Source organism: Cetorhinus maximus, chromosome 23 (genome assembly GCF_964194155.1).
Source record: "Cetorhinus maximus chromosome 23, sCetMax3.hap1.1, whole genome shotgun sequence".
NCBI lineage: Eukaryota > Metazoa > Chordata > Chondrichthyes > Lamniformes > Cetorhinidae > Cetorhinus > Cetorhinus maximus.
In genome coordinates, this window is record NC_135901.1 from 30,726,460 (window position 1) to 30,745,979 (window position 19,520).

Below are 19,520 nucleotides of genomic sequence, written 5' to 3' on the forward strand. Positions count from 1 at the left end.
TCAGCAACTCGAGTCCATGCTGAGTCACTGAGGAGCAATCCAGTCAGTCCCATTCCCTTCTATATCCCAGTTCCTCTGCAAGTTTATTTCCTTCAGGTGCCCCATCCAGTTTCATTTTGGAATCATTGATTGTCTCTGCTTCCACCATCCTCATCGGCAGTGAGTTTCAGGCCATTAACACTTGCTGCAGAATTAAAGTTTCACCTCATCCACTCTGTATTGCTAATCATTAAATATACATATATATAGACATAGATATTTAGGTTAGCAGCCTGTCTGAAGATTTTCAGGTCTCTGTATCTAGGACAGGAAACAGTGACCCTGGATCTGTCAACCAGCATGAATCGGCACCTTCAGGAGAATTGGGAAGGTGTGTATTAGGTCCAACAGAGTGAGAATGGAGGGAGAGTGTGTGGGACGGAGATTTACAGCTTTTGGAGAATGAGAGGGGAAAGAATGTTCCATACAAACTAGAATTGTCTCTTAATTTCTACCCTGTACTGACAGTGATGATTTTTGTAAATTCCTTTTACAGGATATTAGAAGGGGAAGATCTGCAGATGGAAATCTCAAAACAAGATTCACTTCAAGATCTGACAGACTAATTTGATTAATTGGATCTTGAATATCATTGGCCCTTTGAACCGAGCAGGAAAATGTTTTTCTGTTCTGTCTGCTTCAAAAGGTTTTAAGCCTCAGTGTGATTGGAAAAGCACTGAGACACACACACCTGAATGAGAATGTTCCAGTGCACTGACTGTGGAAAGAGCTTTAACCAGACATACAGGCTGTAAAATCATTGCCCCAATCACAGTGGGGAGAGACTGCATGTGTGTTTTGTGTGTGGATCAAGCTGCCTTTGATCATTGAATCTGGAGAGACATAAGTACACCCACACCATGGAGAAACCGTGGAAATGTAGGGACTGTGGGAAGGGATTCAAAGCCCCGTCTGAGCTGGAGATTCATCGACGCAGTCACACCGGGGAGAGGCCGTTCACCTGCCCTGAGTGTGGGAAGGGATTCAGTGATTCATCCAACCTGCTGATGCACCAGCGAGTTCACACTGGGGAAAGACCATACACCTGCTCTGAGTGCGGGAAGGGATTCACTCGGTTATCCAACTTGCAGGCACACCAGCAAGTTCACAGCGGGGAGCGGCCATTCACTTGCTCTGAGTGTGGGAATGCATTCACTCTGTTATCTCACTTGCAGACACACCAGCGAGTTCACACCGGGGAGAGACCATTCATCTGTACTGAGTGTGAGAAGGGATTTACTAATTCGTCCAATCTGCAGAAACACAAGCGAGTTCACACCGGGGAGAGGCCATTCAGCTGCTCTGAGTGTGGCAAGGCATTTAATCAGTTATCCCACCTGCTGACACACCAGCCAGTTCACAATGGTGAGAGGCTATTCACTTGTTCTGAATGTGGAAAGGGATTCGTTCAGTTATCCAAGCTGCTGATACACCAGCGGGTTCACACTGGGGAGAGGCCATTCACCTGCTCTGTGTGTGGGAAAGGATTCACGCAGTCATCCACCCTGTTTTCTCACCAGCGAGTTCACAGTGGGGAGAAGTCGTTCATCTGTTGTGTGTGTGGGAAGGGATTCAGAGATACATCCAGCCTGCTGATACACCAGCGAATTCACACAGGGGAGAAGCCTTTCACATGCTCCACATGTGGGAAGGGATTCACTCAGTCATCCAGCCTGCTGACACACCAGCGAGTTCACACCGGGGAGAAGCCTTTCACGTGCTCCACATGTGGGAAGGGATTCACTCAGTCAACCAACCTGCTGACACACCAGCAAGTTCACAAGTGATTCCAGGGGTTGGATTCTTCTGTTATTGCTGCTGTTAATCACATCCAGAACTGAACCATGTTCATTCTCACTCTTGGTGAAGTGGGAGGGTCAGAGGGTTTCTTTCTGCTGGATTGGCCGGTCTCACGACTTTGTTTCCGGTGGGCTGATGTTCTTTGAGCCTGGAAGTGCACATTTCCACTGAAATGATCCACAAAAGCTGATGAAGTACATTTATTTTATCCTGGATAGTAAATAGTGTTTTTTCTACCACTACAGGTAGATCTAAAATAAATACATTTGTCTCTGTCCCATTGAGTCTACAGCACAGGGCCAGGCCAGTCGGCTCAATTGGTCTATGTCAGTATTTATGCTCCATATGAGCTTCCACCCACGCCTCTTCATCTCCCCCCCATCACCATATCCTTCTATTCCTTTCTCCCTCATGTCTGTATCTAGCTTCCCCTTAAATGTATTCATGCTATTCACATCAACCTCTCACTGTGGTAGCGAGTTCCACATTCTCACCACTCGCTGGGTAAAGAGGTTTCTCATGAAATCCCTATTGGATTATTGAATCCCTTCGTCATCTTAAAGACTTCCATCAGGTCACCCTTCAGTCTTCTCTTTTCTAGAGAAAAGCAGCCCCAGCCTTTCCTGAAGGGTAAATGCTCTCAGTTCTGGTATTATTCTTGTGAATCTTTGTTGCCCCTTCTCCAGTGCCTTTATTTCCTTTTTCTAAATGGAGATCACAAATGTTGACAGTGCTCCCAGTGTAGTCTAACCATGGTTCGAAACAAGTTGAACATAACCTCCCTGCTTTTCAATTCTATCCCTCTAGAATGGAACCCTATATCTGGGCCCCACACTTTAGGAAAGATGTGAAGTTCTTCGAGAGTGCAGAGGAGATTGACAACAATGGCACCAGGGATGAGGGACTTAAGTGAGTTGGAGAGATTGGGGCAGATGAAATTTCTCTCCTTGGATATACAAGGAGACGCTTCAGCCCATTGAGTCCATGCTAGCTCTCTGTAGAGCAATCCAGTCAGACCCATTTCCCCATTCTATCACTGAATCCCTGAAAGTTTATTTCCCTCAAGTGCCCATCCAATTGCCTTTTGAAATTGTTCATCATCTCTGCTTCCACCCCCCTCATAGGCTGCGAGTTCCAGGTCATTACCACTCGCTTTGTGAAAATATTCCTCCTCACATCCTCCCCGCATCTCCTGCCCAAAACCTGAAATCTGTGTCCCCCTCATCCTTGTACCATCAGCTGATGGGAACTGCTTTTGTTTGTCCACCTTATCTAAACCTGTCATAATCTTGTACACCTCTATGGAATCTCCCCATAACCTCCCAGATTCAAGGAAAACAGCCCCAGCCTGACATCTAAAATAAAAAACAAATAATATGTTAATGCCTGAAATCAATTGGGAATGTTTGATTTCTGTTTTAAAGATATGATGAATATATTGTATTGGACAGTAAAGGAATTGGAATAACTCACCCGGGTGATCAGTGGAATGTATCAATCTGGTATCCACCTACATTCTAGTGAAAGTCAGGGAGGTGTAGATGAGATGAATAAGTTGATAGATTTCTCCGGGATATCTTTAAATCCTTACCTATGAATTTTGTTTTAAAGAAAACCACATTTGACAGACTGGCCACGACCTGAAATATCAGGACCAGAACAGGGGGAGATAAGCAAAGACAGACACTCACTTTGATCTTTTGATAAGTGCACTTGAAAGGTCAGAATATGTGGCCCGACATTGGGATACCGGTGTGAGTGTGCAGATGTGATTTGTTACGTGTGAAGACAATAGGACGCGTAAATTCATGGTGAAGTGGACTGAGGAACGGGTCCCAAACATACCCAGCTACTTGACAAACAACATGACATGAAATAGTTAATGTGACCAAGAGAATGAGACAATATTTTGACATCATCAAAGCACTGACACATACTCCAGAGAGAAACTGACTTTAAAACAATCAGTATAGAATTAAACACACTGGTCATGGTCAAAAAGTGACTAAAATTGAACGAACAGAGATAAACATTTGGATTGGGTCAATTAAGGGCTTAGGAGAAATAATACTGTGAGAACTGTCCACAAGTTGGACGGGGGTAAGGAGAGAGCTGGAGAATCTTTTACATCCATGCTTGATCTGTTGCTTGAAGCATATGTCCTTATGTACTATTAACCTAGAACTCATGGCGCTCCTTCAGGAGAAGAAAAGATTGAGTAGATGTTGCCCCAGGCGGGCCAGAACAGAACTGGAAAATAACGGAGTGAAATTGAGTGAAGGGTCGGAGGGAGAGTTCTCTCCCCCTCAAGGTGTGAACTGTAAGAATCCTGGGGACACCCTACTTCGGGTTTTCTTGCTAATTAGTGAACACAAAATCAAAAATTATGACAGGTTGTGCATTTATTTTTAATTTGATTGTTACACTTCTCCTGTTTTTATTCCTGTTGCGATTACTCTGTGGGTGAGGATGGTTGACAGGTGACAGGATGGGAAATTGTGGTTTGGGTCTTCATTGACTAAATGTTTTATTGATCTGAAAGGTGTAAAAGGGGCCAAACTTCAGCAGAAATCGGACAGAGCTGAGAACAGACGACTTGCTATGTGGGAACAGGGAGATGAACAGCTCCCAGAGGACAGAGAAAACAAGAGTGCCTTGAATCCTAGACAACACCTGGGTGTCAAGGCCAGCATGTTTTCACTGCTTGACATGGGAATGCTGACTCCCTGTACCGGGGACGGAGCGTGGGAAGCCAATTGTTTGAGAGTTTGACGTGGCTTGGGCGGGTACAGATGATTCAATGACAGGTTTTGTAATTGGTCCGTTCAAATGTTAGCTCAGCAATGATTGGGTTCAATCAGTCTCCATAGACTTTGTGATGTAAAAAAGTATCAGAAGGGATTCCCCGAGCACAGAGATTTGTAGAGGTTTTACATATTGCATTGACTGGTGCCATGGCATCTGGGACAGACCAGGGAGCATTTACGTGGAGATGTTGCTTCTACCCAGAGTGTAATGGTAATGCTGCTGCACTTTGATACTACTGCTCAGATATGAGCATGTGTCAGGTCTTATTTATACTGAATAAAATCTAACCACTGCCACCAATAAGGGTTATCACTGTGAATCATTTCAGAGTTTGGGAAAAGGGAATAAAGGGTTAATTGACTCCCTGAACCTCATTTTCTAACATCGCTGTGTCAAAAATAAAACCTCATCTCTCCTTCTGGCTCCTTTGCCAATTACCTTAGAGGGACTCACTTTCTGTTAAAGAGCCTGCCAACTACTCTCACCCACTTCCTTCAAGTGCAGAAAACTAATCATGAAAAGCCCAGAAAAATCAAATATTTTTACTGATAAAAGTTTATTAATGAAATTGAACATGGTTAAAAAAACAAACAGAAAATTACTTGAGGATGAAAGACAACCAGAGTAAAAGGATGTGCACGATGTTCTGGACCCAAATGGTTTCTCTTTGACTCCTCTGTAACCTGTTCCCATGACTCCCGCTTTGGATGCAGGGGCACTGAACCCCGGGGGACGGGTCACCATCAGCCCCGGTCACCCCCTCCCGTGCCCTGATTGGTTGGAGGCCCATTTCCCAGTCAGTCCTCCAGCACCTTCCTGTCTCTCTATCAATGTGATGCCCATGGCAGTTTCTCAACTGGGGCACAGGCCCTGTTATTCTCAGCTAAATTCAGCCCTCAGCTCCGTCACCTGGCTGTCATTGACACGGGCAATAGAGAGACAGAAAAGTGCTGGAGGCTCAAATGGGAAGTCGAAGCTTGTGGCTCTGAACCAACACTTCAACATTTGTCACTCAAACATTTGTTATTTATACTGGGGCTTTTATTATTAGATTTAGACACCAGAGGCAAAGGGTAACTTTCCGTTTCTAACTCGGTATTGTCTATAGTGTCAGCCGTGGCTCAGTGGGTAACACTGTCATCTTTGGGTCAGGAGGCTATGGGATCAAATCCTACACCCGGGACCTGAAGACAAAAATCAAAGCCAACATTCCCAGTGCCAGCACTGAGGGAGTGCTGCATTGTCAGTGCAACCTTCTCTCGAATGAGATGTTAAACTGCCAGCCCTGTCTGCCCTCTCAGGTGGATACAAAAGATCCCACAGCCACTGTTTCGAAGTAGAGCAGGGGAGTTATCCCCGGTGTCCTGGCCAATATCCATCCCTCAATCAACTTCACTAAAAACATCATCTGTTCATTATCTCATTGCTGTTTGTGGGATTTTGCTGTGTGTAAATTATCTGCTGTGTTTGCTACATTACAACTGATACACCTCAAAAGTACTTCATTGGCTCTAAAGCGCTTTGGGACGTCCTGTGGTCGTGAAAGGCGCTATAGAAATGCAAATCCTTGTTTAATTGTGAGCAAACTTGGAGATATTACGCTCTGTCCCTCATTGAAATCATTCATAGAGATTGAGAGCACATTTTGTGTATTAAAGGTGTCCTGTTTGACACCTTTCCAAACGCTTTTTGAAAATCCAAACACACCACATCCAAGATGAGGAATTTTTTGTTTTAAAAAACACAGCGAGTTGTGATTTGGAATTCACTGCCTGAAAACGCGCTGGAAGCAAATTCAACTGTATCTTTCAGAAGAGAATGGGACAGATTCTTGAAAGGAAAGTAAAATTGCAGGGCGATGGGATTAATTGGACAGCTCTTTCAAAGAGCCGGCAGGAGCATGATGGACCGAATGGTCTCCTCCTGTGCTCTGTGAGCCTCGTGTGCATTGAAAGGGAGGGGATCATCTTCATTGTGGGTGACATATTAAAGAACGCAGTGCCTCATCTTCTCTCTATGTTTAGTTTAACACTTAAATCTCCCCTTAACATTCTCTGAAGTGGCAGATGGAATTTAATGCAGAGAAGTGGGAGGTGATGTGATTTGGAAGAGGGGGTAGGGAGAGGAAATGTAGACGTAAATAAACAGTCCTAAAGAGTGAGCAGGGGCAGTGGGACCTGGGAGTTCATGTGCAGAGATCATTGAAGGTGGCAGGACAGAGGAATTGGGAGCAAAAGCAGGGAAGTTATGCTGAACCTTTATAAAGCTCTGGTTAGGCCACAACTAGAGTATTGAGTCCAGTTCTGGTCACCACACTTTTGGAAGGATGTGAGGGTCCCTGAGAGGGAAGAGAGGAGATTTATCAGAATGGTTCCAGGGATGAGGGATTTTAACTACAAAGTTAGGTTGGAGAAGCTGGGGTTGTTCTCCTTGGAGCAAAGGAGGTTGAGGGGAGATTTGATAGAGGTGTACAAGATTATGACAGGTTTAGATAAGGTGGACAGAGAAAAGCTGTTCCCATTCGCTGATGGTACAAGGACAAGGGGGACACAGATTTAAGGTTTTGTATGGGAGATATATCTACATCACTGTTCCTTCACTGTCGCTGGGTCAAATCCTGGAACTCCCTCCCTAACAGCACTGTGGATGTACCTACACCACGTGGACTGCAGTGGTTCAAGAAGGCAGCTCAACACCACCTTCTCAAGGGCAATTAGGGATGGTCAATAAATGCTGGCCTAGCCAGCGACACCCACACCCCTTGAAAGAATGAAAATGAAAAGATATGGGGGGGGCGGGGATTTGAGGAGGAACATTTTTACACAGTGAGTGGTAATGACCTGGAACTCGCTGTCTACAAGGTGGGTGGAAGCAGAGACAATGAACGGTTTCAAAAGGAAATTGGATGGGCAGTTGAGGAAAATAAATTTTCAGGGTGACAGGGATAGAACGAGGCAATGGGACTGACTGGTTTGCCCTGTAGGAAGCCAGCAGGGACACGATGGGCTGAATGGACTCCTTCTCTACCCTAATGACTCTGTGATCTAAAAAGAACAATTTCAGCTGCTCCAGTCTCTCCAACTAACTGAAGTCCCTCATCCCTGGTGCCATTCTCGTCAATTTCCTCTGCACCCTCTCGAAGAACTTCACATCTTTCCTAAAGTGTGGGGCCCAGATATAGGGTTCCATTCTAGAGTGATAGAATTGAAAAGCAGGGAGGTTATGTTCAACATGTTTCGAACCATGGTTAGACTACGCTAGGAGTACCGTCAACATTTGTGATCTCCATTTAGAGAAAGGAAATAGAGGCACTGGAGAAGGTGCCACACAGATTCACAAGAATAATCCCAGAACTGAGAGCATTTAACCCTCAAGAAAGGCTGGGGCTGATTTTCTCTAGAAAAGAGAAGACTGAAGGGTGACCTGATGGAAGTCTTTAAGATGATGAAGGGATTCAATAATCCAATGGGGATTTCATGAGAAACCTCTTTACCCAGTGAGTGGTGAGAATGTGGAACTCACTACCACAGCAAGTGGTTGAGGTGAATAGCATGAATACATTAAAGGGGAAGCTAGACACATTCATGAGGGAGAAAGGAATAGAAGGATATGCTGATGGGGGGAGATGAAGAGGGGTGATTTGAGGCTCATGTGGAGCATAAATACTGACAGAGACCAATTAAGCCGCCTGGCCTGGCCCTGTGCTGTAGACTCAATGGAACAGAGACAAATGTATTTATTTAAGATCTACCTGTTGTGGTAGGAAAACACTATTTACCATCCAGGATAAAATAAATGTACTTCATCAGCTTTTGTGGATCATTTCAGTGGAAATGTGCACTCCCAGGCTCAAAGAGCATCAGCCCACTCGAAGCAAAGTCGTGAGACCGGCCAGTCCAGCAGAAAGAAACCCTCCGACCCTCTCACTTCACCAAGTGTCAGAATGAACATGGCTCAGTTCTGGATGTGATTAACAGCAGCAATAACAGCAGAATCCAACCCTGTAATCACTTGTGATCTCGCTGGTGTCTCCGCAGGCTGGATAAATGAATGAATTCCTTCCCACATTCGGAGCAGGTGAACGGTCTCTCCATGGTGTGAACTCGCTGGTGTGTCAGCAGGTTGGATGAATTACTGAAACCCTTCCCACACTGGGTGGACCCGAACGGCCTCTCCTCGGTGTGCACTTGCTGGTGTCTCCACCGGCTGGATGACGTTGTAAAGCTCTTCGCACAGTGAGAACAGCTGAATGGTCTCTCCTCAGTATCAATGCGCTGGTGGGCCATCAGAACAGCAGCACTTTTGAAGCCGCTCCCACAGTCAGAACATTTAAGGGGTCTCTCATTGGTGTGAGTCACATGGTGTCTCAGCAGGCTGGATGACTGAGTGAATCGCTGTCCACACATGGTGCAGGTAAACGGCCTCTCCTTGGTGTGAAATCGCTGGTGTGTCAATAAGTTGGACGAATCACTGAATCCCTTCCCACACGTAGAGCAGGTGAATGGTCTCTCCCCAGTGTGAACTCGCTGGTGCTTCTGCAGGTGGGATAATTGATTGAATCCCTTCCCACAGTCAGAGCAGGTGAATGGTCTCTCCCTGGTGTGAACTCGCTGGTGCTTCTGCAGGGCGGATGAATCACTGAATCCATTCCCACACTCAGAGCAGGTGAACGGCCTCTCCCCGGTGTGAACTCGCTGATGTGTCTGCAGATGGGAAGACCGAGTGAAACCCTTCCCACACTCGGAGCAGGTGAATGGCCTCTCCCCGGAGTGACTGCGTCGATGGGTTTCCAGCTCAGATGGGAATTTGAATCTCTTCCCACAGTCCCCACATTTCCACAGTTTCTCCATGCTGCGGGTGTCCTTGTGTCTCTCCAGGTGGGACAATTATTTGAAGCCTTGACCACACACAGAACACATGTACGGTCTCTCCCCGTTGTGAATGGTGCAATGGTTTTTCAGTCTGTGTTCCTGGTCAAAGCTCTTTCCACAGTCAGTGCACTGGAACACACTCAGTCATGTCTGTGTGTCTCGGTGTTTCTCCAGTCACACTGATGTTTAAAATCTTTTGAAGCAGGCAGAACAGACAAAGATTTCAAATGCTAGATTGAAATGCCGATGATATTCTGGTCTCAATGAATCAAATTACTTTGTCAGATCTTGACATGAGATTTCTGTTTGAAAATCCTCCCCTTATAATAGCCTGTAAAAAGAGTTTGCAAAAATCATCACTGTCTGGACAGGGCAGGAATTCAGAACAGACAATTCTAGTTGCTATTCACACAAGCGTTAATCTCTGTCCCACACAATCACCTTCTATTCTCCCTCTGCTGTACCTCATCTACACCCTCCCAATTCTCCTGAAGGTGCCGATTCACAGTGATCATCAGATCAATGCTCACCATTTCCCACAAAGACCTGAAAATCTTCATGCGGCTCGCTCGGATATATATATATATATATATGGAGATAGAGGGTGGATGTGAGCAAGACCTTTTATTAGGCAGCGAGCGGTCATGCCCTGGAACTCGCTGCCGAAGGTGATGGAAGTGGAGACAATCAAGAATTTGAAAATGAAATTGGATGGGTGCTTGAAGGAAATAGACTTGCAGGGGAATGGGATTGACTGGATTGCACTACAGAGAGTCAGCATGGACTTGAGTTGCCGAATGGACTCCTCCTGCACTGCAATGGCTCTTTAATTGATTCATGGGATGTGGGCATCACTGGCGATGCCAGCATTTATTGCCCATCCCTAAACACCCTTGAGAAGGTGGTGGTGAGCTGCCGCTGCTGGAAATTTTCACAGTACTATATTATAAAGGTAGAAATAATAAATAGGCTTTATTCCTGAACTGTAAATAATATATCTAATATGTATGAGAAAAACAACACTATACATATCTCAGTCCTATTTTAATTTACTGTCCCCTTAAATGTCAGCCATCTTCTGGGGAAACCACCCCTTTAATTGTGAACATTAGGAAAGAGACCATCCTTTTAACCAGACAAATAAATGTGTCAAACTGAGGGAGCAGAGGATGTCAATGTCTTTCAGAGAGAGAGAGAGAGAGACCTGGGCCAATCTTTCCAGAGTCTGCACCCTCCCTGGATTCACTTCCTTCCCTTCAGTTCCTGCAAATAAACAATTTCCCACCAGAATGAGAAAAGAAATGGAAAGGGGGGAGAAAAGAAAGTGTTTTAATCACAGATGTTGGACACAGGAGGAAGTTTTAGTCTGTGTGAAGCTCAATGTTCATTCAGAGAGAGAGGAGCAGCAGCTTTGCTAGGCAGCAATGAGCAGGTGAACAAACTCATTGTCCAACTTCCGCATTCAAACACTGGGGGAAGCTGCGTGTAGCCATTAGATCTGAACCCGCGCCCTGATTGGCTGGAGGAATAGTGTCCTTCCGATCCTCCAGCTGTCCCATTGGTCAATCCCCCGCATGTAAACAATCAGTGAGCGAAACCCGAGCTCACGTGGAGACGGAAGAGACTTTGACCGCCAGCCGCGCTGAGCTGTTGTCCAATCCGCAGTATTTTCCTCCTGTATTGGCATTGCTCCCAATGGGACACTGTGTGCTGGGTACGCCCCTCTCAGTGATTGTGACGTCAAACAAAGAGACACTGGCTGAATCAGCCAATAGGAATCAATCAGCTCCGCGGTGACGTCCTCGGGTCCCAGTCTGCAGGCCAGGCGCGCTGGTACGGGAGCCCCGCCCCCACCCATTGTTCATGCGGGGGGGGGGGGGTGCGGGGTTGACCAATGGGAAGAGTTGAAAGAAGGAAGGACTCTGGTCCTCCAGCCAATCAGAGCGCGAGCTTTGTGTGAATGAATATTGAGCTTCACACAGACTAAAACTTCCTCTTGTGTTCAACATCTGTGAGTAAAACAGTTTGTTTGTGTTGAAAAGAAAGAGAAGAGAAACAGACAGGGTTTGAGAGGTTGAGGTTTTCAGCAGAAAAGGGAAGAGTTCAGTAACTGAACAGTGAAGCTGTGAGTGGGAGATGGAGAGGAAGGAAGTCTGAGCAGCTGGGAAAAGAAGAGCAAAAAGGCTGAATGGGAGAATCCAGCAGTGAGAGATCCAGAGGCTATGACTCTTGGGGCTGCCTGTGGAAATGGGCTGTGGGAAGACAGCTCATCGAAAAGCAGAATCCTGTGGATGCTGGAAATCTGAAATCAAAACAGAAAATGCTGGAATTAAAAACTCAGCAGGTCTGGCAGCATCTGTGTGTAGAGAGAGAGAGAAACAGAGTGAACGTTCCCAGTCTGCGACCTTTCATCCGAACTGGGAAAAGTTAGAGATGTCCTAGGTTTTGAGCGAGGGGTGGATGGAACAAGGACTAAAGGATAGGGTGGAAGACAGGAGAGGTTGAATGACAGAAAATTTATTCCTCCAGGGCCAAAGGGAATGGAGATGGGACATGAAATGAAACAATAGATGTGGCTGGAGCAGGTGTGCTATGCTTAAAGACATTGACTTCCTTTGCTCCCTCAGCTTGACACATTTATTTGTCTGGCTAAAAGGATGGTCTCTTTCCTAATGTTTACAATTAAAGGGGTGGTTTCCCCAGGAGATGGCTGGCATTTAAGGGGCCAGTAAAATAATATAGGACAGAGATATGGTGTTGTTATTTGGTACATATTAGATATATTATTGATGGTTCTGTAATCAAGTACATTTATTATTGTTTCTGCTCTTCTAATACAGTACTATGACTAAGTTATATTTTTCCTGTTATATTCACTCGAGTCCATGCCGTCTCTGTGTAGAACAATCCAGTCAGTCCCATTCCCCCTCTATATCCCTGTTCCTCTGCAAGTGCCCATCCAATTTCATTTTGAAATAATTGACCATCTCCCACTCCCAGCACACTCAGAGGCAGTGAGTTCCAGGTGTTCACCATATAAGTTGGGAGGCTGTATGTTCAGTACAGCAGAGTCAGGATGGAGGGAGAGTGTGTCGGATGGAGATTTGCAGCTCTTTGGGAACACGAGAGGAAAGAATGTTCCATAGAACCTAGAATTGTCTATTCTGAATTTCTATCCTGTACAGACAGTGATGACTTTTGCCAACTCCTTTTACAGGATATTAGAAGGGGAGGACTTGCTGACAGAAATCTCCAAGTAAACATCACATCGCGATCTAACAGAGTCACTCAATTCACCGGCACGTGAATATCATTGATCTTTGAGTTTAGAAGGAGAAACGTTTGTTCTGCCTGTGTCAAAACATTTTAAACATCAGTGTGACTGGAAAAGCACCGAGACACACACACCCGAGAGAGAGTGTTTCCAGTGCACTGACTGTGGAAAGAGCTTTAACCAGTTACAGAGTCTGAAAAAACCATCACACCATTCACAGTGGGGAGACACTTAACTTGTGTTCTTAAGTGTGGATGAGGCTTCAACTGATCATTGAATCTGGAGAGACACAAGGACACCTGCACCATGGAGAAACCATGGAAATGTGGAGACTATGGGAAGGGATTCAGATCCCCATGTGAGCTGGAGATTCATCGACGCAGTCACACCGGGGAGAGGCTATTCACCTGCTCCGAGTGTGGGAAGGGATTCACTCGGTTATCCATCCTGCAAAATCACCAGCGAGTTCACACTGGAGAGAGGCCATTCACCTGCTCCAAGTGTGGGAAGGGATTCACTCAGTTATCCATCCTACAAAATCACCAGCGAGTTCACACTGGAGAGAGGCCATTCACCTGCTCTGAGTGTGGGAAGGGATTCACTCCGTTATCCAACCTGCGAGTTCACACCAATGAGAAACCCTTGCAATGCTATGAGTGTGGGAGTGGCTTTAAAAGCACTGCAGACCTGATGTTCCACCAGCGCATTCACACTGAGAAGAGGCATTCAGCTGCTCTCACTGCGCAAAGAGGTTTCGAACGTCATCCAAGCTGCAGACATACCAGCGAGTTCACACCGGGGAGAGGCCCTTCACCTGCTTTGCCTGTGGGAAGGGATTCACTCAGTCATCCAGCCTGCTGAGACACCAGAGCAGTCATATCAATGAGAGACCTGTTAAATGTTCTGATTTTGGTGATGGTTTTAAAAATTCTATGGATCTCATTGTCCACCAGCATATTCACATGGAGGAGAGACCGTTCACCTGTACTCACTGTGCAAAGAGGTTTAAAAGGTCATCGCACCTGTGGAGACACCAGCGAGTTCACACGGGGGAGAGGCCGTTCACTTGCTCTAATTGTGGGAAAGGATTCTCTCAGTCACCACACCTGCTGACACACCATCGAGTTCACAATTGATTACAGGGTTTGGATTCTGCTGTTATTGCTGCTGTTAATCACATCCAGGACTGAACCATGTTCATTCTGACACTTGGTGAAGTGGGAGGGTCGGAGAGTTTCTTTCTGCTGGACTGGCCGGTCTCACGACTTTGCTTCCAGTGGGCTGATGCTCTTTGAGCATTGGAGTGCACATTTCAACTGAAATGATCCACAAAGGCTGATGACGGACATTTATTTTATCCTGGACAGAAAATAGTGTTTTTCCTACCACTACAGGTAGATCTGAAATAAATATATTTGTCTCAGTTCCATTGAGTCAGGGCCAGGCCAATTGGCTCAATTGGTCTATGTCAGTATTTAAGATCCACATGAACCTCCACCCACCCCTCTTCATCTGCCCCCATCAGAAACATAGAAACTAGGAGCAAGAATAGGCCATTCAGCCCTTCGAGCTTGCTCCGCCATTCATTATGATCATGGCTGATCATCCAACTCAATAGCCTGCTCCCTCTTTCTCCCCATATTCTTTGATCCCTTTCACCCCAAGAGCTATATCTAACTCCTTCTTGAAAACATACAATGTTTTGGTCTCAACTACTTTCTGTGGTAACGAATTCCACAGGCTGACCACTCTCTGCGTGAAGAAATTTCTCCTAATCTCAGTCCTAAATGGTCTACCCCATATCCTCAGACTGTGACCCCTGGTTCTGGACTCCCCCACCATCGGGAACATCCTTCCTTTATCTACCCTGTCTCGTCCTGTTAGAATTTTATAGGTTTCTATGAGATCCCCCCTCATTCTTCTGAACTCCAGCGAATATAATCCTAACCGACTCAATCCCTCCTTGTATGTCAGTTCTGCCATCCCAGAAATCAGTCAGATAAACCCTCGCTGCACTCCCCCTATAGCAAGTACATCCTTCTTCAGATAAGGAGACCAAAACTGCACACAATATTCCAGGTGTGGTCTCACCAAGGCCCTGTACAATTGCAGCAAGACACCCCTGTTCCTGTACTCGAATCCTCTGGCTATGAAGGCCATTTTGAGATATGACATTTAGTTTCTTCATCTAAATCATTGATATATGTTGTGAATAACTGGGGTCCCAGTACTGATCCCTGCGGTACCCCACTAGTCACTGCCTGCCATTCAGAAAAAGACCCGTTTATTCCTACTCTTTGTTTCCTGTTTGCCAACCAGTTTTCTATCCATTTCAATATAGTACCCCCAATCCCATGCACTTTAATTTTACATGCCAACCTCTTATGTGGGACTTTGTCGAAAGCCTTCTGAAAGTCCAAATAAATCACATCCACTGGCTCCCCCTCATCAACTCTACGAGATACATCCTCGAAAAATTCCAGTAGATTTGTCAAGCATGATTTCCCTTTCCTAAATCCATGCTGACTCTGTCCGATTCTGCCGCTGTTTTCCACGTGCGCAGCTATTAAATCTTGTACAATGGACTCTAGAATTTTCCCCACTACCGACGTCAGGCTGACTGGTATATAATTCCCTGTTTTCTCTCTACCTCCCTAGTGCATCCACTATTTCTAGGGCCACTTCTTAAGTATTCTGGGATGTAGATTATCAGGCCCTGGGGATTTATCGGCCTTCAAACCCATCAATTTCTCCAACAGCATTTCCCTATTAACACTGATTTCTTTCAGTTGCTCCCTCTCACTAAACTCTGTGTTTCCCAACATTTCTGGTATGTTATTTGTGTCCTCCTTTGTGAAGACAGAACCAAAGTATGTATTTAGTTGGTCAGCCACTTTTTTGTTCCCCATTATAAATTTCCCTGTTTCTGACTAAGGGACCTACATTTGTCCTCACCGATCTTTTTCTCTTCACATACCTATAGAAACTTTTAGTCAGTTTTTATGTTCCCTGCAAGCTTACTCTTGTACTCTATTTTCCCCTTCTTAATCAATCCTTTGGTCCTCCTATGCTGAATTCTAAAGTGTTCCCAATCCTCAGGTCTGCTGTTTTTTCTGTCCAATTTATATGCCTCTTCCTTGCATCCAATACCATCTTTAATTTCCCTTGTAAGCCATGGTTTGGCTACCTTTCCTGTATTACTTTTGCACTAGACAGGAATAAACAATTGTTGCAGTTCACCCATGCGCTCTTTGAATGTTTGCCATTGCCTGTCCACTGTCATCCCTTTAAGTAACGTTTCCCAATCCATCATATCTAACTTGCACCTCTTACCATCGTAGTTTCCGTAGAGACCATCCGAGTCTCAGAATCAACATCACTCTCCATCTTGATGAAGAATTCTATCATATTATGGTTGCTCACCCACAAGGGGCCTCGCACAACTAGATTGCCAATTATTCCTTTCTCATTGCACAATACCCAGTTTAGGATGGCCTGTTCTCTAGTTGGTTCCTCAAAGTATTGGTCCAGAAAACCATCCCGTATACACTCCAGGAATTCCTCCTCTACAATATTGTTACTAATTTGATTTGCCCAATCTATATGCATATTAAAGTCACCCATAATTACAGATGTTCCTTTATTGATGCATCTCTAATTTCCTGTTTAATGCCATTCCCAACATCGTCACTAAGTTTGGGGATCTATATACAACCTCCACTAACGGTTTTTGCCCCTTAGTGTTTCTCAGCTGTACCCATACAGATTCCACATCGTCGGAGCTAATACCTTTCCTCACTGTTGCATTAATTTCCTCTTTAACAAGCAATGCAACTCCACAGCCTTTTCCTTTTTGTCTGTCCTTCCTAAATACTGAAGACCCCTGGATGTTCAGTTCCCATCCCTGGTCACCCTGCAGCCATGTCTTCGTAATCCCGACTATATCATACCTGTTTATATCTATTTGCGCGGTTAATTCATCCACTTTATTGCGAATGCTACTCACATTAAGGCACAAAGCCTTAAGGCTTGTCTTTTTAACATTACTTGTCCTGTTCCCACTAATTTTTGCTGAGGCCCTGTTTGATTCTTGCCCCTGATTTCTCTGCCTATCACTTTTCTTATCCCCCTTTCTGTCTTTTGTTCTTATCCTTGATTCCCCCTCCTCTGACTCCTTGCATAGGTTCTCATCCCCCTTCCATTTTAGTTTAAACCCTTCCCACCACTCTAGCAAATGTTCCCCCTTGGACATCAATCCCGGTCCTGCCCAGGTATAACCCGTCCAGTTTGTACTAGTCCCACCTCCCCCAGAACCGGTCCCAATATCCCAGGAATCTGAAACCCTCCCCCTCACACCATCTCTTCAACCACGTATTCGTCCGATATATCCTGCTATTTCTACTCTGACTAGCACGTGGCACTGGTAGTAATCCTGAGATCACTGCCTTTGAGGTCCTACTTTTCAACTTACTTCCTAACTCCCCATATTCTGCTTTTTGGACCTCATCCCTTTCATTTTTAGGTTGGTAAGATGTGACAAGTGGAGTGCCACTGGAGATCGGTGCTGTCTAATCTAAATCGATGACTTGGATGATGGAATCAAATGTATGGTGGCTAAATTTGCTGATGACATAGATACGTAAGGAAATAATTTGTGAAGAGGATTTAAGGAGCCTGCAACGGGATGTAGATGGTTAAGGGAACAATTTCCACGTGATTTACTGTCCTGTATTTTAAGGGATTGCTCCTGATTTTACCTTTTGCCCCGTATTTCTAGGACAACCTATGGGAACCTGATCCCGGGAGTCTCCTGGGTGAGTTTGAGTGATTCGAGTGGGACTGCAAGTGAGCTAGTCGGCCAGCAGAGAGATGATGATGTTGCGACTGAACAAGATAAGTTGTAAGTTTTAGTTGATTTTAAACTCCACCACTCCTGCTATTATTGTCTCAAGACCCCTCCTCCCCTCCCCCTCTCATATTGAAACACAAACACCCGCCCTCAACCCTCTCTCATGGTCACCATCATCCCACCATCACCCTCCCCTGGTCCTACGGTTGAAGTGTCCCATTTTTTTTTCATAAAAGTTCTGCCCCCTGGACAATACAGTAATAGAGAACATAGATATGTTTAATGTTGTGATAGGGGACATTTTAGCATGTTATTTATGGTTCTGTAATTAAGTTCATTTATTCTTGTTTCTAGTTTAGCTGAAAAAAGAGACATGTCAAAGCTTTTCATCCTGCACTCATCAGGACACTTCGCAAGAATATCTCTACCAATCGGAGTCCACTTGCCAACCAATCAGCACTCTCTTCGCAGACAGTATAAATTGTTGTTTTCCCCTTATGTTTGTCTTTTTGCAAAGTGTCCTGATGAATGCAAAATGTAAAACTTCAACAAGTCTCTTTTTTCAGCAATATTCAAGTTCTGTACTACCAAACGACTATTTCTAGTTTTGTAATATGGTACTGTAACTATGTTATATATTTCTAGTCATAGATTCATTATGACACAGACGGAGTCGATTTGGCAACTCGAGTCCATGCCGACTCTTTGTAGAGCAATCCAGTCAGTCCCATTCTCCCTTTATATCCCCATTCCTGTGCAAGTTTATTTCCTTCAAGTGCCCTTCCAATTTCATTTTGAAATCATTGAGAGTGCTTTCATCACCCTCGTAGGTAGTGAGTTCCAGGTCATCACAACTCGCTGCTGAAATACAGTTCTCCCTCACAGCCCCATGTGTCTCTAATCATGTAATAGAGTACCGTACATTTTAAGTACAGTATGATTAGGTGTATACAGGTTGCATTAGATTTAGAATGGAGAGAGTGTAGCAGAGTGAGAATACAGGGAATGTGTGTGGGATGGAGATTTACAGCTTTTGGGGAACGAGAGAGGAAAGAGTGTGCTATAGAAACTAGAATTGCTGTTCTGAATTTCTATTCTGGACTGACAGTAATGATTTTTATAAACTCCTTTTACAGGATATTATAAGTAGAGGATTTGCAGACAGCAATCTCAAACCAAACTCCACGTCACGATCTGACAGAATCACTCGATTCATCGGGACCTGAATATCTTTGGCCTTAGAATCTAGAAGGAGAAATGTTTGTCTGTTCTGTCTTCTTCGAAAGGTTTTAAACACCAGTGTGACTGGATAAGCACCGAGACACACACACCTGAGTGAGAGTGTTTCCAATGCACTGACTGTGGAAAGAGCTTTAACCAGTTACTCAGCCTGAGAAAACATCACCATTCACAGTGAGGAGAGACATTATACATGTTCTGTGTGTGGACAAGGCTTCAGCTGATTGTCAGACCTGGAGAGACACAAGGACACCCGCACCATGGAGAAACCATGGAGATGTGGGGACTGTGGGAAGGGATTCAAATACCCATCTCAGCTGGAAGCTCATCGACGCAGTCAGACTGGGGCGAGGCTATTTATCTGTTCTGTGTGTGGGAAGGGATTCACTCATTCATCCACCCTGCGGAGGCACCAGCAAATTCACACTGGGAAGTGGCCATTTGCCTGCTCTGAGTGTGGGAACAGATTCAGATAGTTATCCAGCCTGCAGTCACACCAGCGATTTCACACTGGGAATAAGATGCTGTTCACCTGTTCTGTGTGTGCGAAATGATTCGCCCACTCATCCAACCTGCTGAAACACCAGCGAATTCACACCAGGGAGAGGCCGTTCTCCTGCTATGAATGTGGGAAGGGAAT

General features: G+C 45.1%; 3 protein-coding genes and 2 pseudogenes across 5 annotated transcripts in view; 3 read left to right on the top strand and 2 right to left on the bottom strand.

Moving 5' to 3' along the window:
• LOC144696980 (uncharacterized) overlaps positions 1 to 19,520 on the bottom strand; it is a 322,849-nt gene that overhangs the window by 292,937 nt on the left and 10,392 nt on the right. The gene's annotated exons all lie outside the window — the stretch shown is intronic.
• Positions 1 to 19,520, bottom strand: part of LOC144697445 (uncharacterized) — a 296,141-nt pseudogene that overhangs the window by 186,185 nt on the left and 90,436 nt on the right. The window lies entirely within an intron of this gene.
• Positions 1 to 19,520, top strand: part of LOC144697220 (uncharacterized) — a 197,538-nt gene that overhangs the window by 130,263 nt on the left and 47,755 nt on the right. The gene's annotated exons all lie outside the window — the stretch shown is intronic.
• The window catches only part of LOC144697155 (uncharacterized), a 266,512-nt pseudogene that overhangs the window by 114,848 nt on the left and 132,144 nt on the right, over positions 1 to 19,520 (top strand). The window lies entirely within an intron of this gene.
• LOC144697962 (uncharacterized) lies at positions 574 to 19,470 on the top strand. Its single transcript, XM_078569914.1, has 4 exons — positions 574 to 1,817; positions 13,144 to 14,186; positions 17,570 to 17,692; positions 18,778 to 19,470. Exons 1-2 carry the CDS (start codon positions 900 to 902, stop codon positions 13,651 to 13,653), a joined length of 1,428 nt encoding a protein of 475 aa, XP_078426040.1. The 5' UTR covers positions 574 to 899; the 3' UTR covers positions 13,654 to 14,186; positions 17,570 to 17,692; positions 18,778 to 19,470.